The sequence below is a fragment of the Catharus ustulatus genome, chromosome 2, assembly GCF_009819885.2.
Source record: "Catharus ustulatus isolate bCatUst1 chromosome 2, bCatUst1.pri.v2, whole genome shotgun sequence".
Classification (NCBI taxonomy): Eukaryota; Metazoa; Chordata; class Aves; order Passeriformes; family Turdidae; genus Catharus; species Catharus ustulatus.
In genome coordinates, this window is record NC_046222.1 from 51,132,674 (window position 1) to 51,156,833 (window position 24,160).

At 39.8% G+C, this 24,160-nt stretch overlaps 1 protein-coding gene across 1 annotated transcript in view; it reads right to left on the reverse strand.

Moving 5' to 3' along the window:
- USP12 (ubiquitin specific peptidase 12) overlaps nucleotides 1–19,029 on the reverse strand; it is a 33,536-nt gene extending 14,507 nt beyond the window's left edge. The window contains exons 1-3 of the mRNA XM_033052822.2: nucleotides 18,882–19,029; nucleotides 7,285–7,365; nucleotides 2,255–2,468 (exon numbers count right to left, since the gene is read on the reverse strand). Of these exons, the coding sequence (XP_032908713.1) occupies nucleotides 2,255–2,468; nucleotides 7,285–7,365; nucleotides 18,882–18,929 (343 nt within the window). The 5' untranslated portion in view covers nucleotides 18,930–19,029. The remainder of the gene's footprint in view (nucleotides 1–2,254; nucleotides 2,469–7,284; nucleotides 7,366–18,881) is intronic.
- Nucleotides 19,030–24,160: the final 5,131 nt, after the last annotated feature.

Below are 24,160 nucleotides of genomic sequence, written 5' to 3' on the forward strand. Positions count from 1 at the left end.
CATCCAGGAATAAACTTCAAATAAAAAAAAAAGGTCTGGGGTTATTAGTTAAGTAAGGGAAACCCTGATGCTAATCTAGGTCATTTGGAGAGGTTAAGTAGTGCAATAGGTCAGGCAAGAGTATGAACCATGCAGCTTATTTAATGACCTACTACACTATTTTTGATACGAATTAGTTCAATCTAGCCAATTGCAAGCTCTTTATTTAATCAATTAAATCAAGGCAGAACAAGAGCTACAAGTCTCTTGAGGTAAAAGACTTCAGAGGTTCTTCCCAGTGTAGTATCACTGGCCTGTCAGGGCTATGTGCTATAAGCATTAACTACAGCAAGGTGAAAGGTACAGATTGTTCATTTTACAATTAAAAGAACTTCATGCAAATCTAACAGTACACCTCCCCTGACTTCAATTAATTGAGAAACATAGAATTGTTTGGGTTAGAAGGGATCTTAAAGATCATTGAGTTCCAACTCCCATGCTCTGGACAAGGACACCTTCCAATAAGATCAATTTGTTCAAAGCCCCATCCAACCTGGCTTTGGACACTTCCAGGGATGAGGCATCCACAGCTTCTTTGGGCAACCTGTTCCAGTGCCTCACCATCGCAGTTCAGAATTTCTTCCTCATATCTAATCTAAACCTGGCCTCTGTCAGTTTAAAGCCATTCCCCCTTGTCCTGTCACGACAAGCCCTGGTGAAAAGCTCCTCTCCAGTTCAGAGTTCTACAACATATTCATGTTGTATTATTTCAAATAAAGATGGAGCAGCACTTCTGTAGTCTGGAACACATTACGACTGTGACCTCAGTTATCACCCTGGTATTGCTGGATACTGACTGAAGAGACTCTGGATTGGTGGTGCCCACCTACCTGGCTCCTTAACTCTTCTTTAAGGCTCAAAATGATATACCTTTACAATGAGTATTTAATAGCAAATGTGATATCCATGCAATTGCAGCCTGAATGTAGCTATTTATTTGTAGAAAAGGTGAGAGTATCATACTAACAGAGACCCAAAAAGGGTTGAACTTCCACATCTGACTTCTCTACTGAAGGTTTTCCAATTGCCTTGCTCTGCATAGAATTTTAGTGGCATGACATAATTACACAATACAAAGAACATCCTCGTCTATAATGAACTTAATGGCTCCTGTGGTTTGCTTTCTGCTTTCCATCTGAATGATCCTCTGCATTTGTTATAATGAACTGTTTCTGTAAATGTATCAAACACAAGCACACTTACTCAAGGATCGGTGCCAAAGAAGGGAATGAGTTTTCTACTGCGCACAGGCAAGTGACTGTAGAGCACCCAAGAGCTTTTTTTTAACAATATCATTACAGCCCATGGAGTGCATTTGATGGAAGAGCCATGTCAAGCTAGGCACGTCATAATAATATTTTATCTCTTGTTTTTACTACAGAGATAGTGATCATGCCATTCAAATGCTTTTTCAGTCTGCATTCATAGTCTTGGAAAGACTGCAACAGTATGAACATATCTATTGCAGTAGTGTTAAATATGGTACCTCACAGTTTATTTAAATTTATTAATTACTACTTAAGGAAAAAAAAAAGTTGCATTTTTATAAAAATGCATCCAAATTGAGTAGCAAATTACAAGGTTTCATTCATAGTTTAACATCAAATAATTTTCTAAAACATTCTGACCAATTAGCCCTGCAGATAAGAAACAAGAAATGTGAAAAATCTAGAAATCTCTTGAAATTTAGGAAAATGATGACATTTTTAAAAATTACCAAAACTAATTAGTGGTTTTAAAAGTAGGGTGGTCAAGTTACATATTGCATAAATTCTAAATCAATTTTAAAAGGGTGGAGGTTTTAATCTAGATTCTTATGGGCAAGTCTTTCCACAGGCTCAGTCTGGGAGACTGATTCCTCCATTCAGTTTTTTATTTTTTAAAACAAAGAACAAAGGTTTTACAGTGAATTTTAATTACAAACATTAAACTCTCAAAGAAATAAAACTAGAAAGCAATTTCATAAGCAGCCAGTGACAATATGACAATACACTTTAGCTCTAGACGAAGAGAGAGAGAGACAAGGATTCTCTCCCAAAACTGCTCCAGGGTTACACCCTTATCCTGGGGCCACCTCTTTTTTATACACAGCACCAAGAGCACTTTCTATATAGGTACTCTACAGAGCACAAATATGGGCATTCCACAATGTCAGCTTCACAATTAAATCATAGTTACTATAACTATTGCACAAGAAAAAGAAAAAAAAAGTTACCATTTTCTTTTCGTAATCTTGTTATAAATTTCTTGGGAGGTATTACTCCAACTTTTTTCTTCTGAGTAGCTATACTGTGGAAGAGATCAGCTAAGCATGTAAGGAGATTCTCTTTTTTCCTTGGCTGACTCTTGTATGCTAAGACTTTGTCTCGAAATGGTCGACAAAAATAAAGTGCCTGGAGAACTGAATTGCAGTAGCACGTATTCCCAAACTACAAAACAAGAGAGAGATCTGTGAGTTTGCATTCTATTACTGTAGAGAGGTGAAATCAATTCCAAGGTATAAGAGAGTGCATAAGGAGGGGCCAACATTCTGCAAGTCATTTCTTCCGGACTTTAAGGGAGAAAAACTTACAAAGGATTACCAAATACCCAGCATGTAAATGCATGAAAAACCTACCCTGATTTGAATAATGCTATTTAATTTTGTCTCACTTAAAATTTAACTTATTGATAATATTTTACATTTATTTGGGTCAAGATGTTAAAAAATATCTCCAATGTCACAACTCCCAAAATATGCTCAGGTAAAAATATCTGTCTGCCACACATCAGTCACAACAGCAATGAACACGCACAGCATGAGCTCGTACTGTGAAGAAATCCAGTTGAAAATGGAGAGCATTCTCCTCCCACACACTTCAGGAATTAGATTCTCCAAATATTTACAGTTGTCATCAAAGTCCAAAATAACTACTTTAACCTGCTCCTACATTTTCAGTTCTCCTTCCAGGGTGACTAGATTTGTTTAGGGAAACTTCTGAATGCCAGCGTTACATGACCTGCTTAGGATTCAGAGCTACGGCAGTTGGTAGCTTGAAATCAAGATTGCAGGGAAAAGAGAACACAATTGGGATGTGCACACTTTGAAGGAGACAAGCCACAGGACTGGAAGAGGAAAGCAGAATGAGCAAGAAAAGCATCCATAACCCACTTTGCACCAGGACACCCCAGGTGGGAGACTCCAGCTGTTCCCCTTCCTCAGACTCCTTTAGGCACCTGAGGCCACTGACACCATCTCCAGCTCACTGCAAACATCCCCACCACACCTGTGGAGGTGTGGTGAGCCATCGGTGGATAAAGCATTCCTAATTTTATGCTGCCATTCTGACATTTTGCTGCCCTCCTCCAGTGAAACCTATTATCCAACACTGAAAATGTGAGAAAAATCTCTACCCTCAGCAAGTAACCCAACCTTTCAGCTGCAGTCATGCAACCTGCAAACTGAAGCAGGTACCTATTACACACATTCTGCAGAATGTGGAAATAACATTCAGATTTATGTTAAACAGAGATAGCAGCACATACAGAAAGCAACTTCTGAGATTTTGTCATTGTGATGGGGAGACATACAGCAAAGTTTGCCTTTATAGATATTTTAAGAGCAGGTTCCTTCAATAGAAAAAAAGAAAAAAAAGCTTTCACATCTTAGGAATAACAGGGAAGTAGCTACTTTTTGCTCTCTCCCAATTAAGGCAAACAAGAGCACCATGCAATTTAATTACAAAACTTAAAACTTAGTTACTTTCCTCTATTTTAAACCAATGAAACACAAAGAACTACTTTCTAAATAACCAAGACACACTCAAAGAATAAGTGAGAAGCATATTCTAAAAAATATTGAGATGTCATTAAGGTATCCGTAATAAAAATGATGAATTTAACTTCCATCATTTTTCTTTATTTAAGCAAGGAAAATGCTTATATTAGCTTCTTTGTGGCCCAAATCTGCAAATAAGTCAATGAACTTAAGAGGAAAACTGGGGCTTTTTACCTTAAAGGAAGCTGATGAAATCACACAGTAGCTTCTGTCAAAACATTTAATATTGTTAGCTAACTATTTATGAGTTTATACTTAGAAATAGCCATTAAAAGAGAACTACATTAAAGTGTTAAGAAAGTTCTTAAAATTTAATCAAATTGGAAAACTGCTAAAATTTGTACAGCAAGTGTCAAAAGATGAAAAACAAGCAAATTCAAATTTTCCTAAGATTCCAATTTTTAAGAGGAGCTGTCTGATGATAAATTAATTAGAATGACAACCATGCGGTGAGAGACGAAGAAAATATGAAGACCTCAGAACACTGAACAAAATTCAGATTAATTTAATATGAATGTATGTTAACCTACGTGCCTGTGAGTATGAAATAAAAGCAAGTAGATTAAGTTCATTAAAGGATTTCTCCAGTCAGATTCAGAAAAAACACAGTAGGCAACAGAAGAATATCTGAAAGCAAACTCCTGAAGAAAATTTAATTAGTTCACACTTGTTTTATCTCTAAAGCATCAGTCTTTATCACTTCAAAACTTGAAACATTTTTAAAATAAATGCTATATGTACTAGACAACAAGTGGGAAATGGTTGGGAGGTTTCTAGACTATGCAAATACTCAATTTGATAAATGAACAAATGCTGGTCTTACAGCTTACTCTTCTCATGCACATACAACTGGGAAGAAATGTGGTTGTTGAACCCCATTCAACAAAGAGATTTACAAGAACTTAGATCTGTTTGGAACAACTGCCTTTGAGCAGCTCTAGGGTTCCTCCCAGCTCTTCTAATGCACTGGCAGCTCTAACAGATTTTCATTGTTGCAATGGGCCATTCCAGTGAATAGGATTTCTGCAAAACACATGGATCCACTGAATAACCAAACCTTCTGCTCTAGAAATCTGGTGAACTGCTAAAGAGTTTCCAGAACAGCTCTCTGAGATTAAAAATCTTATTTCATCCTCACTGGATAAAATGATTGGTTTAATTTGTGAAGCACATAGATTTGAATAGTTTGCACTACTGCACTGAAGAGTCAAAGAAGAGTGATAAGCAGACTTGATGTTCCTGGCTGTCCACATGCATGGGACATCACATTCCTAATGCTTTCCCCTTAGCACATAGCTCACATATTTCCTGCTGATTTAGTGAACGATATTGTCCCTTCAAATCTAAGCTGAATTTTCCATTGCCATCAACCATCTGGTCTTCCATATGCTTTCCATAATTGCCCTTTCTTAAGTCTTCTTTCAACTCTCAAATTGTTCTTTCAGCACGCCCTCTGAACAATCCCTAGATTCTACCACAAAGCTGGAAAAGAGGTAAGACAGTGCTTTTGCCTCCTCCTCTTTTATGCTACCTCTGGATAAATCGACAGATCTCTATTTCAGGATTGTCATCTTTATCTAAAATGCTTTTCTGTATTCCAGACACCTCAAATGGCCACCTATCACACAGTTAGAAGAAAACTACTGACTTTTTTGTCATTACTCTGGAGAAAGTTAGGACAAATGAAATAAATAAACAAATTAGAAAAACTTAGCAGTAAGTGTTAATGAATCTCTTGGAGATTCACTTCTTATAATTGCTACCAAAAAAATTAGAGAAATCAATGAAGGCAAAAATTGTGATTTCTACTGCTTCTCAATCTAATAGTACTAATTTATTATCTAATTATCTAGTTTTTCTTTTCATTATCGTTATCTCTGCCATTCTTTCTCATCATTGGTCATAGCTTGTTACTCTCACTTTTCCTGGCAGATTTACATGCAGCAAGTTTATTACACATTTATGGTGTATACATGCTGTGTTAGTAAACACAACCTGCAGAACAGATCTGAACACCATTCAGGCATCAACATCACTGAATTTCTTTGGGCAACCACCATAGCTGAAAACCAGTGTACCATAAAGGTAACAAGATCTCATTTTATTTGTTACAATTCAAAGAATTTTAGTCCATAAAATTTTATTGTTTGAAGCTAAAATAACAGACAGAAAATTAAAAGCACTGTGATATATTATAGCTGTCTGTCTCTTACATATATGGTTGAGGGCAATGAGAGGTATCCCCCCAAATTCCTACTCCCTCTTGAGAACAAAAAGACAGAATTTGTTGATCTTCGTGACATATTAGGAAGATTGTCCATTACTGAACCTTCTCTTAAGGCTACAAACTATGTAAAACTTCAAGATTAGGGTGTACAATAAAATTTCACTTTTAAATCCTCTCTGGACTTTGACAAAAAATTAGGGAAACTGTTTATCTGTCAACAGAGTAACAAAAAAAACCTGCAAAAACCTGTCACTGGAAAAATGGAAAGCCTAAACTCAGCTGCAGAACTGATGGGTATTAATAGAGAAACTCCTGCATTTCCTCTGCTGAGAGAAATAACGCGGCATTCGGAAGGTGTTCCAGCTTTCATGAGAAAGGAAAATAAATCACTTGAATCCAAGTGATGGTGTTTCCAGATGCATGGAAGTCAGTGTATCAGTGTTTACTGACCCCACAGTGCATACTCAGATTGCAGACTCTGGAACCAGGTCAGTGCTAAGCACCTGGAGGTAGACACACACTACAGTACCAGGACAACACTTAAATAACCAGTTTTATTAAGAAAAGCGAGACAAAAGTTCTTGTTAAATCAACCTGCTTTAACTATGTAGTTTCTGAAGTCCAATAAAGAGAATAATTTAATATTTCACATCAGTATAATGCAATTTCTAACTCGATATACTTTTCATCAGTAATATCAGAAATTAAAGTTTAAATCGTTCCTTAAAACTAATTATTGATTCAAACAACCCAGTATACTTTTTCTGCTTTCCTCTCTGGGTTGTGGGTTTTTTTTAAAAATCTTAATAGAAATACCAGATACAAATATTTTATAGCATCACAGTCACACAATGCTTTTTTTCTTTTAATGTATTTATTTTACTTTATTGGCATATTATGAACAGCAAACTATATATTTTAAATAGCCTTCTTCAAGATTTACACATTTTAATAACATGAAAGTGATGTAAATATTACCCTACAGACAATAAAATGAAATAAAAGTATTTAATAGAGAGCCGATTTCAACAATTCAGTAGCATATTTCAACAAATACATAAATACTGAAACACATTTCAGTAGTATGAATATTCATTGATTATATCTTTCAGGATTTTAAGTATTCACTCAATCCCAGTCTTGTAGTTTAACCAACCCATTCCTGTCCTTTCAAAGCAGTAAGTTACGGTCTGAAACTCACATTAACCAAACCAAAATAGTGCTCATTGACTGGAAATTGTTCCGGACCAATCTCTTTCTCCAAAGCTGAGGCATTGGCGCCCTAGAAAAAAATCAAAAGCAGCAAAATATTAGTGTGGGAACAGTGAAAGCAGCTGAAGAAAAAAAAAGATTTTAAGCAAGGATAAACAATCAAAACCAATTAATCATCCATAAAACCCCTGCAAAACATCTGATTACAACTAAAAATTACCTCAGAGATGTTTCCAAATACGTCTTGTTCAAAAGCATCTCAAAGTTACATAATTTTCATGTATTTTCATGCAATTACACTGTTTAGATGCTCTGCACTTATTATTTTCAGGGCTGAATTACTTTAATAACTCTTGCGCTAAGACAGGATGCAAAGCAGGTCATACAAGGCTAACTGGCAAGTTCCTTCTAACAAGTGTAATTTTCATACTGTAAAGCACATTCCAGAAAAAGTTAAGAGATGCAGATTGTTCACAGGAAACAATCGGACTGGTCTGTTTCACTTACACTGAAAATACAAGTTGTTCAAAATGCTTTGCTAAATACCTTGAACTTTGTAAAACTAAATGAAAATGCAGTACAACCTAGAGAAAATGCTGCAGCCTTTGCCCTAACATCTGTTGGGTCTGATCCTCAAAAAGAAGAAAATGTTATTTTGGTTATTCTATGGCTGTTGATTGAACTGGTGCAGTAAACACTGGGTTTCAAAGAAAAGTGTTTTCTTTTTTATTTAGAGACAGAAAACCTTGTATGCTGGAAAACTCAGAAAAAAACCCCAAAAACCCAGGCATTGGATAAGCTCTTACACTGATTGCTTTTAGAGAAATGGAAATGTATACAACTTTTTGCATTCTACAAAACTGATGTCTATATATCTGTATCTATCTATATATATCCTCAATGAGACTAATACATGAGCATGAATATTCCAGCAGGTCTAAGTGCAGCTAAAGTAGAGCATAATATACAGCAAAGAACCTTAAAACCAGATGCAACTCCATCCCAACAAGTTCATTCTTTACACTAAAGATATAGCAAATAGCCATTGCATAGAATATTGTAACAATTAAATTAAATCAAAAGCACGGACTACACTAAAAAAAGCACACAGGATTGCACAGATTAATGACACACAGGGAGCAGTGGAACAGAATGGATATTAGAACTGTATCAAAACGCATACAATTAAAATGAAATGATGATGTGGCATCTGCCATGGTATGACTGTGGTACTGCAGAACTTCACACAAACTACCACAGCAGTTCTGAAACTGGCAGCACGTGCTCAAAAGCCCATTAGGAGGTAACAACTTTAACCAGAATAGGGCAAAAGACAGGAAAACTCCACGCTTGACACACCACAGCTCTGCTCCATTCACAGCATAGCCCCAGCTGCTTTCATCACTCACATCCCCTCCAATTACCCAGTTTGATAAAGCCTCTTCTTTACTGGGGATTTAGCTGCAAGGCTTATTACTTTAGAAGGTGTTCTCAAACAGAGATTACAGTGGTGAGGAAAAGGGGTATAAACTCTCATTTAAGATTAAAGCACTCTGTGACTCAGAATATTTAGTTTTGCAGCCTTATTTAAATGTAGCCACAAGCTCTGGCAAGGTGAGTATTGCAAATAAACTAGGAAAAAGAAGGAATTGTGGGGGCCTTCTGTGCTATTGTTAAAATCTCTACTTCTTTAAAAATAAATTCAAGAGCAGGTTTAAGGAAATTATTTTCTGTTTTCGAAGCTAGGGTGGAGTAGCTGCTTTATTCCATTTTTGAAAGGAAAATACTGTGATATAAACATTGATGTTTCCATTCGTACAGACCTGAACGCTGTATTTTGTTTTCTAGCCCAATAAAGATCTGACTTGGCAATAAGAAAGACATGTTGAGATACTACAAGATTGTCGTGGTCTGCTGATTATTCAAAGATGCTTCATTCAAGGCTCAGACTTTCACATGATTTCAAAGCATGGCATTATCTATGTTTAAATGCAGTTGTTTATGAACGTTAGGACAAACCAGCATGGATGTTTTACACCACCATAAAACACCTCGAGCTACTCAGACTTGGCTTTACAGCTCTTTTTGTCTGTCATAAAGGATGCTATCTCTCCCTCCAAAGTAATCACCTACACTGTGCACAGTGTATTGGCTGCAAAGAGCAGAAACACAGGAAGAGTACACTAAAATGCATGTTCACAACTGACCCATAAAAGCTATTTTAAAACCTAATTATCCCTTGCTTCCCAGTGTTTCCCAGTCATGATTACAGTCCACGTTATCAGTCCTAGCTGACTCTTCCATTATGCAAATACAGACACAGGATGGGAGCACTGCAGCACCAACAACTATTATGGTATGTACTGTATCATTCCCGTGGACATGAGGACAGAAGAGGTTTAAGACAGAAGTGGGAGTGCCTCTCTTTTCATTGGCTAAATTGGAGTTACTGGACTTGGGAATTACACTTGGGAAATTTCAGGCTGTGCTGTGTGGTGTGGAGTAGAGAATTTATTCCTCTGCCACTTAACTGGGATCCCCAGGGAAAATCCCCAAATAAAACGCTCTTTTTGGGAGGGCTCACTTAATAACATATACAACAGGTGTTCAGTTTCCCCACTGCAACCTGTCCTTGATATTACACAGGGGACAGAAAGGAACATCATTAAGTTTGGTCAGCACATCCACCTCCCATTTCCCTTGTCCTGAGGGGAAGCACATGTGGTCATTATCCAGAAATGAGAAGCAACAGAGGCACGGCAGAAGTCCAAGAAGATGGTAATATTGCTGAGATTTACCACTTTTTGCATCATATCAGTGTAAAAGGTACACAGTTACAGAACCAAGCACTGCCTTATATTAAACCCCTTCCAGCACAGAGATAATAGTACAGGCATAAAGAACACTCACTTCTCATAGTTGATGAAATACAGCTTCACAGTGGAAAGTTCAGCAACTAAGACATGTTTACAAGAACACAATATGAAAACAAGATTTGCTTTTCATCTGTTACTGACACTTACCTTGGAAACAACATTAAACTCTCAATCATTACACAAAAATCTTCACAAATCTAGTGGAAGTTAGGTGTAAAACTGACCTACTGCACATTTCATCCTTCAAAATGCTAAGTCATTTAACCTTTATTTAATCATATTCAAATCAGTTGCTTTATTTAATCATGTTCAAATCAGAACATCAATTGCTTTATCTCCTCTATCAAGTTAAGAAAAAAAGCTATACTATTGGATTTACAAATTTCACCTTAAATGCTAACTTCTTAATGAAGGGATAAGAATCTGTGTTTGCCACAAAGTCCCTTAATTAGGTTTTTCAACTGTTATTTTTAAAAGAGCTTGAGTTTTGTACAAATTAGCACATTTAACACTAACTAGATGAGGGTTTTATTTCAGCTTAGTGGAATCAAAGCCCAGGAAATACAGTGGAAGAGGAAGGTGTATTATCTTTGAAACGTGTACAGTTATATTTTCCTGATTTCATTGTTTACAAATATACATAATCCCAAATTTCTAAAATAAACTAAAAAGCCCACTGATGCCATACATTTCAATGGAAAAAGGTGGAAAAAAAACAAAGCACAGACAAACACAGATGCTTTTTTTGTTTGTTTAGTTTTCCACTTGCTGAAACAGTATCATTAAATGCCATTTATTTTTGCCTTTTCTCACAGCCTCAGAGGCCACACTGTTGTATTGTTACATGTTGAACTAGTCCTTCTGAGACACACCAACAGCTGACACAGGGATAAGGTAACTGGAGCCAATCTGTAAAACAAATCAGTGGGTGCTTAGGATCTGACATACACACCTTGGGTTTCAAAACATTCTTGCCAGATTAGTTACAGGCTGGTTTGCGACTGAACACCAGCTGATATGTGTTGTCTGATGTAGTTTCCTCCAAAAGTCATCTAATCTGTGCACTCCAAAATGCAAACCAAAGCATGGTAAATTGGGATGCCACCCTACATTAAAAACACTGTCTAAAAACATGTCAGCAAGCAATTGCAACAACTGCAGTTTTAAGGTGTCCTACCTTGTCATTAGCATCCAACTTTGCAGGCAGAATTTCCCTTACAAAGGCTTGATTCATAACCAGCCTAACATGCTTGGAAGCTTACACACCTTACTGGCCTGGGACAGGGGGTTTGATCTATCCTTTTCTAAAATAAAGATCTAGAAGTTGATAGCTTTGTGGGTAATCTTTCAGTTCTTTTAACAGCTTTACCCTCTAGTTTGACTAAGCTATAAATTTCCTGAGTAAAATTTGAATTTCACCTTTAAAACAAATTTCTTGCTTGAAAACTCACATTTGTCACCAGCATCCTGAAGATTCATTTCTCCATCCACACATGCACTATGCTGGATCCTTCCCTACAAAGCTCTGCACCTCACTCAAGAAGCAAGGAACAACACTGATTAAAAATGATTCAAATAACTAAACCATGTTGCACAGATATATGTAAGCCAAATTTTTTGGCTATAGGTAAATGAACAATTACCACCACACAACACAGAACCATTACTCTTTTTAGTGACAGGAGGGCATTACAATTACAGTAATTTCACGATTATAAGCCGCACCATTTTGACTAAAATTTTGCTCCCACCCCGGAAATGCGGCTTACACTCAGGAGCGGCTAATATGTGAATAATTTTCTGAAATTTCCAACCCCAGAAGTGCCAGCCAGGGTGCCAAGCGGAGCACCTGCCAGTAAAACCCGGGATTACGCAATTGTTACAAATTGGTTACTCTGCTGTGCGGCAGGTGAGGCAGGCTCAGTGCTGGCAGCGCGGGGCGGGGGAGGGAGGCGGGGGCTCCGTGCTGCAATCCCTGCGGCCCAGGGGGGAAGTGGGGGGCTCCCACCGCCACCTGCCGCCGCAGGAGCAGGCAGGCTCCTTCCCCTCCTCCCGCTGCCGCCGTAGGTACAAGCGGGCTCCATCCCCACCTGCCGCCACCACCGCGGGTGCCAGCGAGCTCCATCCCCGCCTGCCACCGCGGGGCAGCGCTGGGCCAGGGTGAGCGAGCCCAGCAGCAGTGGCATCTGGCCCTGAGCGGCCCCGCCGAGCGGCAGCACTGAGCTGGGCCGCCCGGCCCCATCGGCAGCGCCAAACCAAGCCAGTAAACCCCGCGATCCCACGATTCTGTTACTACTTGGCAACTTTGTTGCATGCGGGTCCTCACTGTGAACGACGGAGCGGCTTATAATCAGGTGTGGCTTATGTATGGACAAAGAACGAAATGTTGCCGACATCCGGAGATGCAGCTTATAGTCAGTGCGGCTTGTGAAATTACTGTAAAAGAGAAACTCGGTAATCAGGAATAACAATGTTCTTGAACAAGTGTAAAATTAATGGAATTGTTTATAATTTGCAAAAATAAATCTCAGTAACAGAAGCACTCACATTTTGTTTCTTGTTATCAATTAGAAGATTCTTCCTTGTCTGTGTCACTAGTGAAGACATACAGAATTTAACAGCCCAATGCACAATTTAATGCACTGTGATTGAAGGAATTCTCTGTTAGAGAAGAAATGCAGAATTCTACTCTTCCAGTTACGTTTTATCAGAATATGGGAATTCATAAATTTCTGTGTATTCATATGAATCAGGACTAAGAGCAAAGAGAACAGCTATCTTAAACCAGCTTATATTTGTTGCTTCAATTGCAACCAAAACTGAAACACAATTCTTTTGAAACTGTTTCTAGCCAGGAAGCAGCAGCGAAATATGAGTGGGATTCAATAGTCCTTGTTGTTCATTTCTTTGCAAAAGAACATGCATTATTAATACATGAAATATTTGGATAGTTTCAGTTAATGCTATTTAAATACATCCAAATAGTGTTATTTTATTAATCAGTCTAAGACATAGTCCTGTATACTCTTATCATGTGTAGCTAAGAAAAAAAAATTTTGAGTATGAATTAAAAACACCTCTGCCTGGGTAAGGAAAACTATACCAAAGTACAATATTAATTTCTCTTCACATCTGGTATGTCTACCAAACCCATCTTTTCAAGCCCCACTGAACATTCACAATGTATTGCCCTTCACAGCAACTAGATATAGTTGCACTTCCTTGTACATGACAAGTGTATGATTGGACATATTTTTTAATACTGAAGTCAAAGGCAAGTTAATATTTCAGAAAAATTAGACTCACCTAACCCAAAATGCAGGGCAAGTGAGGAAAACACATTTGCTCAATTGTTGTTTTTGATAAACTGCATCCTGTGGTACATTTCATATGCTTTTTTTATACTTAAATAATTCTACTTTCAGAAAAAAATATATTGCTTTTATAACTTCCCATTTTCATGGAATCATACAAAAAATTTGAGTTTATAAAAGATGGTGAAAAATGTTTTCCTATCCTGGTCTACTTACGTTAATAAAACCTTCTGGTTTTACACTACAGAAAAGATCTAGATTCTTTTTTCCCCTAAACTGAAAGATCAGATAGCTCTTACTGAAATAAACCATTTGTTGCAAGCATTTTACTTTGGCAATCTTCCTAAGCTATGAAAATAGAAGTTAGCCCTTAAATAGGGCTTTTATACACCTCTTCCCCTCAAGAAATTTGAAAAGCCCCTTTTGCCACATTTTTCATTCCTAGAAGTTTTAATGGAAATTAGCTGCTTCAGGAATGTAAAAACTAAATACAAAGACTACGTAACTGACTGATCTAAATGTTCAAGCATTGTCCAGTAACAGGATTGGTAATTCCCACTGACACAGCTAAAATTCTGCTGCCAAGACCAGAGTCCAAATTCGTGTTTCATTGTTTCTTCATGCTTAGAACGTGTAAGATGAATATATGCACGTGAGAGAGTAAAAAGAAAATGGAATACTTACATAAATAAAATCATTCAACTAAGTAATAAATCAACTAAATAATTCCCTGCACTGGTATTTATAGCAGCTTTACAACTACATAACTTTGAGAATATTCTCTTTGTGTTTCATATTCGACAATTGTTTTGTGTTATAATCAAATTCCTATTTTGATGAAAACTGAAAACAAATTTGTCTAAATTAATTAGTACACTTAACAGTGCCACAAACCCAGTATTCTAAAGACCAAACATCAATAGTCATCTTTTATTACCATATTGTAGCATATTACAGCTAGGAAAATGATGATGACAAATGCTTGAATCTTAGTTACATGTTTATCATCGAAGTGTCCTGATAAGAACTCCAACAGAGAGTGAACTTCCCCACTGTGGTATAAGCTCCTACCCCAGCTGCCTAACATACACTTCTCCAAAATCTTCTGGGCTTGCAACAGAGTCACCACAGCAGAACATGCGCCTGAACACTCCAGTCCAGGGAGCACAGCAGATCCAGGTCATCGTGCCAGAGTGAAATGCAGTGGCTGAGACACAGCACATGTTCCTTCTTGCCAACTGTGCTACACAAGCAAGTCAGACAGCTGGATAAAGGAACACACAACACTGCTGTTTGCTCTGTGTTTCTTTAGTCCTTTGCTTCTCTGCTGTTTTTTTCTGTCACCTCCTCATTTTGAAGGTGTTTTCTCATCACTTTTCTTTCCTTGCTTAATTCAATTCTCCTTTCTTCCAGCATGGGTCTTCTGTATACTTTCCTGTGGAATCTGTTAACCTGATCATCCATTAATGTTTAAGTATCATAATTTGTGCTTCAGAGGAGACAGTGCAATTAGAAGGAACAGGACTGAGTACATCATAGCTATTGCTGGCTGGCTGCGGACTCTGACAAACATCAATTTACATTAAGCGCAGATTTCACAATCGGGTTTGAAACCTTTTAGTAAACAAACAATTCCTGAAGCAGTAGGAAAGCCCAAAAATGCACACCTCTTTCACAGTCAGCTAGAAAACTTTCCTGCAATTGGGAGTTCTTAAAAGCTACTCTGCTATGACATTCAAGGTAGGTGCACTTCAACCTTTCCTCAGCTGGGCACTTCCAGGGCCTGTTTCCTCTAACATGCCTTTTCCCATGCATGCTTGTTTGAACTCCAGTATCTCTGAAACACCTTCATCCTTGTGAAATGTGACTGAAACAGGCAAAAGGGTGCTTGTGACAGTGCCCCTCGAGAGGAGGCAGGCAGGAAAAGGACAATAGCCAGCCATTCAGCGTGACTCTACATGTCTTAATCCTTTCAAAAAACAAAACAAAAATTTGGATTATAAGATAAGCAGAGGTTCTCATGCAGAGCACACTGTTACATCACGCAATCAACATCTAACCACAAACTATGCATTTGATGTCAGCGCTGGGGGGCGAAGACATTCAGTGACAGAACTTACAATACATAGACCAATACCCAAAACATGAAGATTTTGATGTCTAATGGTACAGCTTCTAGATTACCATCGTTTAAAAATATCACCATGGTTTTTCAGGTTGTGCCACCATCACCAACCACTTTCTAAAAGAAACACTGAAAACAAGTACTACTACCACCACAACTTCCTTGTGCATGTCTGAGACTGACATCTTGGAGGCTTTTCATACCTTTTAAGCTACAAATGTAACTTCTATCTCCTCTATGCTTCAGCTACTCAAAGACTTGATGCCTTTTGACTGCTGGCAAGTGTTTCCTGGATTGTAGACAACAGACACAGAAGTCAGAAGTACTAGATGCAATCTGTGAGTATAGCATGGGGCACATCTTCATTGCAGTTAGCCTAGGTTACTGTATCCCTCTTCAGCCATGCTTAAAAATCCCACATAGTTCAGTCAAGTAAGACTTTGATTGAAGTTTTACTCCTGGATGAGGTTAAAGACCAAGTTCTACTTTTACTGCAAAGACTTTAAAAATAATTTTAAAAAGCAGACCACACAATTTTCACCTCATCCATTTTGCAACAAGAACAGCGGCTAAAGCACTCAAGGGCAAAGGTATTTTCAGCGCTTTTCCACAATCTCCAGCCTTGTAATTAAGAATTACCACAGCACAAGGAAGCATGTGAAGGGTGATATAGAGCAAAGAATTTTAAGGAAGCTGAAAGGTGATACAACACTAGGACACATTACAGCAGAAAGAGCTCTGTTAACATTGGTGTGAACACTGGGGTATAGATCAATGAACTAATGCAGCATACACAAAGGTACCAAGCAACACAGACAGGATGTCCTCTTGGAAGATTATCCCCAAAAGGGACCACAGATAAACTAAACATACTGGTTATCACTCTTCACTGTACCCACACAATCTGCCCATATTGTAAAATATAATATACTGCTTTATAATATTTGGGGCTTGAACAACAAGTGTAAAACACATAAAATATAAATGGGTCAGCAGAAGCAAAACCTGAATTCAGATTAAAAAAACCCACAGAACTGCAATGGAAGAGTTTCTTCAATACACTGCTAGACTGCTCTGTTACAGATTGTAAGTGTACACGCATGCTTGGTTTGTGTAGGCACAAACAGCCTCTTGAAAAAAATTGCCTATTACTGATTTTGTACTAAGTAATCATAAGAAGACACAGAACAGTCTGAGAGCTCTTGTAAAAGGCATGGGAAAAGGCAAGAAAAACTTGTAAGAATTCTAAGGTAGCTGTCTGGCACTTTATCAAAATGTGTTGACACAAAGCAGCATTGCCAGAAAAAAACAAAACATAGCATTACTCAGCAATTATAATCCTCTTCAATTTTGTAAAACATATGGTTAAACATAAGTATTGGACTCTCATTAGAATTAAAAAGAACTGCCTCACCTCAACCACATGGTTCTGAACAACACCGCAGTAAATACCAAGCGCTTCTTCACACTATCTTTACAGATATACTTTTAACCACAATCTTATATTAACTGCTGGAAAGCATTTACAGCTGGTATCCTATGCTAGGTGTCCCATTTCACAGTACTATTAAAGCTCACGGATAAGAAAAGCCCAGCAAAAATTTAACGCCTGGAGTTTATCCACCTCCATGCACATGACAGTGAGTGGACAGATGACATCTAATTGCCATCAGAATTTCAGCTTTATGGATACAGACACTTTAGTTAATAATAAGAAAAATTTTAGTTGAAAATTTTGTTTCAGGATTGACCTAAATGTCAGTGACATAACATCATTTCTAATAAACATACATACAGAATAATCTTAAACTATCTGTTGTCCAGTCCAGACCTATGGTTTCTGGGCAGTCCAGAAGTAGAGCAGTGAGGTCTCACACTTGACCCAAATCAAGAGGCCAGCACTGAATTCATGCTGACACAAAGGCCAGCGGCCAACTCTGGGTGAAAAGATGTCAGCTAGAATTGCAATAACAGATTGCCCCAGCTCAGGGAACAATCACACTGATTCCCGAACCACCTAAAACCTGCCCTCAGAGAATGGAAATTCCTGAAGCACATGGTACATGTCTTACATATCTGGCCACATAAAGATGTCGGTATGACACCTGATAACTATACAGCTGATAAATTCAAGAACTCAGACTCTTCTAATTCCAAACTAAAAGATGACATCTCCCACGTCAAAAACCCCCCATTATTCCAGTGACTAACCACCACCTGAGCAATCCCATCCTATGGGCTTACAGATATTCACTCTAAATTCTCACAGGCCTCTCTGAAATACCTGTTTGAGACATTAAAGCCTCCTTGCAGCAAGATTTATGAAAACCATAAATCAATTTCCAATAATATGAAACATAAGCATTTCCCACTGTTTGATGTTATGAGACATTATAGTGGCAATTCAGCAAATGAAAAGAGTAGATGACAGAGCATGTTCTTCCCTTATTTATCTCTTCCCTTCCCCCGTGGAAACAGATTTGGTAACAAGAACTTTCAAATGGCCATGGAGTAGGTAGAAGAGAACACAAATGTAAGAACTTCTGCTATGAACCATCAGCACATCTCCTCCACGACAAGCAGTAACTTCTACTGACTAAAGGATATTTGCTTCCTTAAATTCACCACTCCTCCATCAGTGAATCTACTGAGCCTCCCACCCCTCTTTAAAACAACCCAAGAGAGCTTTATTACATCTGCGCTTCTGCTTGCGGCTCTAATTCATCACGGGAGAGAGAGTAATGAGAAAGCAATGCCAGGGAGAAGGCTTCTGTCGGGACCTGGATCGATGCACAGCAGCCAGATCACAGGGACGGGATGAGATGCCCGCACGTGTCCGGCTAACGCGGGGAGCACTCCCCCGCCGAAGGGCGATTCCAGCCCCAGCCCAGGAGCGCAGGGACGCTATCGAGTGTGTCGGGAGGAGGAGGGGGCTTCCAGAAACCCGACCGTAGCCACCACACGCCTGCAATAGGCAGCCCCGCACCGGAGGCGATACCCCGGAGCGCTGTCCCCGCTTTCGGCTCACTTTGGGGAAGGCTGCGCTCGGTCCCGCCGTGCTCCAGCCCCGTCCGCAGCCGGGACCCCGCTTCGCCGCCCGCCCAGCCCAACCCCCTCGGCGCCCGCATCCAGGTTGAGTCTCCCAAAGCCGATTAACCCCGCTCCGCTCCCGACACCGCCCACGGCAGCGCTCCCGGCCCCTCCGCGCCCCCGCACCGCCGCCCGCGTCCCCACCCCCGGCCAGCCGGCACAGCCCCGGCCCCTCGCTCACCATGGTACAGATGGAGGCGATTTTGGAGACTGTCATTAGGATTTCCATCCGCCCAGCGCCATCTTCCGCCCAATCACAGCGCCGAGCCGAGCGGAGCCGGGCCGGGCCGGGCGGGAGCAGGAGGGGAAGGGAAAAGAGGGAGGCAGGGAAGGAAGGAAGGCAGGCGGCGGGGGCAGCCCCCGGCCCCGCCGGCGCGGGGCCCCCCGGCCGGGCGCGCAGCTCCCACCGCCGCCGCGCAGCCCCGCTCCCGCCGCCGCGCCCGCCGGCTCCCAGCGATCCCGCCCCGCCCGGCACGGCCCCGCCTCCCGCCGGGTCAGCGCCCGCCCCTCCGCCCGGCACGGCCCCGCCCGGCACGGCCCCGCCTCCCGCCGGGTCAGCGCCCGCCCCTCCGCCCGCCCCTCCAGAGCCGGCCGTGCTCGACCCGGCGTGCCCGGCGCCGCGGGAACCGAAGGGTGCGGTGGCTCAAGAGTTTGTAGAGTCATCGCATCGCCAAGGGTGGAAGAGATCCCTAAGACCTTCAGTCCAACCCAGAACTGCGACCCCTAAACCACATCACTCACATCACGCCAGCTGGAAACGCCTCTTAAAACGCACTCCACCGCCATCCTGGGCAACTTACTCCAACACCTGACCGCAGAATCGCAGGATGGGTCAGGCTGGAAGGGACCACAGTGTCCCAGCCTCAGACATCTGGCAAAATAAAGCTGATGTGTAGAGTAGTCACACCAGGTAATTGAGGCACCTACTTGAGAAAGAGGTCAGCTGTGTGGTTTGTCTGCGGATTGTAAGAAGAAATCTGGATGACGTGTTCAAGATGTTGATACCTGCACTAAAGAAGCACAGAACTAGCCAAGATATCTGCCACCCCGTCTTTTTCGATACATAGGAAAAATCGAGTAGATGAAGTGTTGTTAAGAGCAATGTCAATGCATCTATTTACTGTAAAAACCAGTGTTTTAATATCTACAACATTAAATCATTACAATTTCTACAATCTTCAGATGTAAATGTTCTTTAGCAACTAAGTTCATGGAATAGCAAATTTTCCTTCAGCTGAAACATAGAGAATATGACTTTAGAAAGTATTGTAAATGAACTCTACTGCAACCTGAGATATCCTGAAATATCACATAAAACCATTTTATATGATACCTGTCATCTAGAATTGTATATTTCAAAAGTATATAGCTGAGAAAATGAACACCTCTTGGATGACTACGTTCTGAAACTGTTGCCACAGAAACCATGGGGGAGGACAGCATCAGGGGAATGAGAAAGAATAGAAACAAAAGTAGTGGATTGGCCATTTTTGAGAAAAAAAAAGCAAGAATGGGTATTTAGCATGAGAGACATGTCAAACCTTCAGATATCCAGCAGTTCATCTACTGAAATCCATTTGCTGCCAGAAACATCTCCAAAACAATTATTAATCAGACCCACCACAACAGATACTCCTCTATCATCCAGAGTAGACCAAATTTCAAAACATGACATGAGAAAAAATAAGGCAGTGTGCTGTCTCCCTGAAGCAGAAAAGCACAAAAAGCAATTGCACTGTTGCAGAAGCTGATACCGTTATCTGGAAGATAATTCAGTTTGGACCAATTATGTGGCATCAAGTGGAACCATACAGGCCAGAGAATACCGCAGGAAATTTTGAAAGGCACTCAACTGGAAAGTCAGAGATTGCCTAGAAGTTTCTTCTTGACCATAAATTAGAGAAAGGAGGTGAAATATACTTACTTGGGAAGTGCTCTTTCTGTCTCTAGTTCCAAGGCAAAAATTCAGTTATTTTGGAGTTATTTCAGTTATTATTGGATTACATTTCATAAAGCGTGGAGAATGTGTGGCTGTGCTGGCCTGTATCTGCCAGGTGTAGGTAATCATGGTTGGAGACTAAGCAGAGCAGCTGGGAAGATGCTAAATTAGTAATATACAGAGAGACTGATTTTGTTCTGTGTAAACTGAGTTGCTGTGTTATAAGCAAACTAAACTCACACCACATAGAATGAGGGGACATACAGAAACACTTTCTATACGATCAACCATTAAACTAGAGTAAAATTTGAGGAAATGAGGAATAGAATTGAAAATCGTCCCATAATTGTCATCATCAAGCGCTTTGGAGCAACTGGAATTATTAAAAAATTAGGAATATTTGGTGAGCTAAGGAAAAATAGGGTGGGGACTGTGCATGTGTTTGTGCTTGAGGCTACATAGTTTTGAAAACAGAATGACTGTAATACATACGGATCAGCAGGGTGACTGACCTGGCCTGAGAATAGATACCAGTCATGTCTTGTATCGCTGCCTGACGAAAGACAACCAAAGCATCTTTGCCAACTGGCGAGCCAATCTGCTGAGGAGAACTTTAATAAGAAATAAGGAAGTTTCTTGACCACAAACCATAGGTTTGGGGATAATTTTAGCCTGTCTGATATTTGCTGCGAGTATAACATATTAGGATGCAAGCAATCGAGGAGATTTCTGGAAGGCATCGAGGATAACTTCTTGATTTTGGCTGAGCCAACCAGGAATGCTTTGCAGCTGGATCTGCTCTTCACTACCAAGAAGGAACTAGGGGATGTAGTAACTGATCCCTTGGTTATCAAAGCCTGGGCTGTAGTGACTGAGGAGTGGAGTACATGATCCTGTGCAGGCCAAGGAAGGAGAGTAAGAGATTATCAACCCTGGATTTAAAGGATCAGGCAAGTTTATTCAGGAAACTGGTGGATGGGATGCCATGAACAGCAGCACTGAAGGGTAAAGTTACTCAGGAAAGCTGGCAGGAGAATGCCAGGATCCTAACAGTGGGGAAAAGAGAGATGTTAGTATTTTCAGCACTGAGAAAGCAAAATTGATATGCGGTCAAGGTAAAAAGAGTTGCTAAACGAGAAATTAAATTCAGTCTGGGGTTATTGTAAGATCTGCATTGTTTGGTAAATTCATCCCATTCAAATATGTTATATTTCAATATGTACTCAAGTAGAGTTACTTAAAAATAGAGTGAGTGGGTCACATCTGTAGAAATGAGGGGCTTTGTTGTGCAGAGCGGTGACTGAAAAGAAATTTAGAGTGCCCAGGGGCCAGTCTAATGCTATGGTATAAGCAAATAAGGGAGTCCTTGCCTATATAACAAAGGAACCAGGGATGTGGCATATCCCTTCAGATATGGCATTGAACAGACTTTTGTGGTAATATTGCACTAGCCTCTGATGTCCTTGTTGTCAGAAGTGTGCTGAGAAATTATTTGAGGCAGGAGATAATTCTTTGTATGGAGTCATTTAAAGAGCACAATCTGCTTGACTTTTCAAAAAGACTAGAAGGTGTCTACAATGATTTTTAATCTTGCACAGTGAGAGGCATAACACAAAAAATACCTATAAACTAAAATGACAAAAATTTTAATTATAAATGGCACACATTTTTTAACAGCGGAGGACATTAATGGTGGGAATATGCTGCCAAGAGAAATGGCACCTACAGTATCTCCTAAGGGCTTCACTAAATAATGGATTCTTTTCTTACAGAGCTACATCAGTTGAATAGGTATAATTATTTCCCTGCCCGGGAAATCTCTCAGAGCATGAAGCTGTGATTATTGCATAGCATTTGTACCACCACAACATCTAAGAATACAACACTTTGCCTCCTCAGTCAATATGTGATACACTAAGAGAAAACCTCATTCTATCTTCTGAAGAACTTACATTCCAAATGTACAGAGACACTGAGGAGCAAAGAGAAGATAAAACAAGGGTAAACTGCTGCCGCTTAACCTGTGCCTCTCCTTGTTTCATAATCTTGTGGTTTGGCAAGCACCCAGCTTACTTTAGGCTGTGTGGGTAGGTTGGCTTCAGAAACCGAAGAGTAGGCATGGTACAGGTGTGTTTGTGCCTGTATCATCCATCTGTGACTGTAGATGGTTTTGCTGAATCTATGGCATGTCAGGTTTTCATTAATGTTGCTTGACAACAGAATTGGTCCCACATGTCTATTTACCCCTCCACTAGCCAGTCAAACGACCTGCTGGTTGGACTATTGATGCATTACCTGCATGCAGACATATCACACCTGTTCTTGGCCTAGTGTACAGAGTGACTGCAAGAGCATACTATAATAGGATAATTCAGGGTGGACAGGACCTCTGGAGGTCTTCAGTCCAACCTTCTGCTCCTAGCAGAGTCAGATCTGAGGCCAGAGCAGGTTGCTTTGTGTACATGGCAATTAGGGACACGGGCTAGTGTGGACTTGGTAATGCTAGGTAAATGCTTGGATTTGACTTTAAGGGGTTTTACCCAACCTAAATGGTTCTATAATTCTTTATACCTCCACTTGTTCCAGAAACTCTTAAATTTGCATCCAGACATAATAGTGGGGGTGCAGGGGAAGCAGTTTTGTCCTTGCAAGAAAGCCATCTGAATTCACCGTTTGTATTTTTATTGACGTATATCCCAGTGAAGGTCATCCACCATTATGATAGATTAACCAGCCTTGCTATGGAAATGCATCTTACTTCGTGGACAATGGATGTCCCAGATTTGAGCTGTGAGGCAGTGAAGAGTAAGAAGACATAAAGGAAATTTTCCCCAACTCATACCTCATAATTCCAAGAAAACCTGGTGCTGCATAAATTATACAGAACTGGAATCTTAACACACTATGAAAATTTAAATTGGATCTTTCTGGGAAACTGAAGACACAACAGGAAATATATTTAGAAAACAATGTTATCAAACTATCTTGTACTGGTTGACAGATAGTGAAACATCTGTATTAGTAAATTATTTTTGTAAATTATATTGAGACTACTTTTTCAGAAAATACAACTATTTTCATAACAGTTGTGCATGCTATCTGCCAGCCATGACATGGGTGGTGGTAAACTACCTGGATATGGGAGGATCTGAGCAAGTAGTTAGACGAGTGATTACATTTTATTCATAGGTTCAAAAGCATGAGTTGTCTTAGTTGTAATCCTAAGCAAGATATGGACAATTTACTATCATAGGAAAGTATATAAACTGTACAAATTATGATGTATAATTGTACTACAGATCAATATTACTTTATTTTTTAGCATTTTTTATCAGTAGATCTCATAATATTTTACAAAGAGGTGTGAGAAATGATCATTATTAGACCAAATCTGTTAAGAAAATAGATTAGGCAAGTGCTCTTTGGCAAGGTAAAATCTGCTCATGATGACTTTTCCCTTACACTCATTTTAGAAGATCAAAGATTTCCTCAGTAAGGGTGTTGAGTTTTGTTGGTTTTTT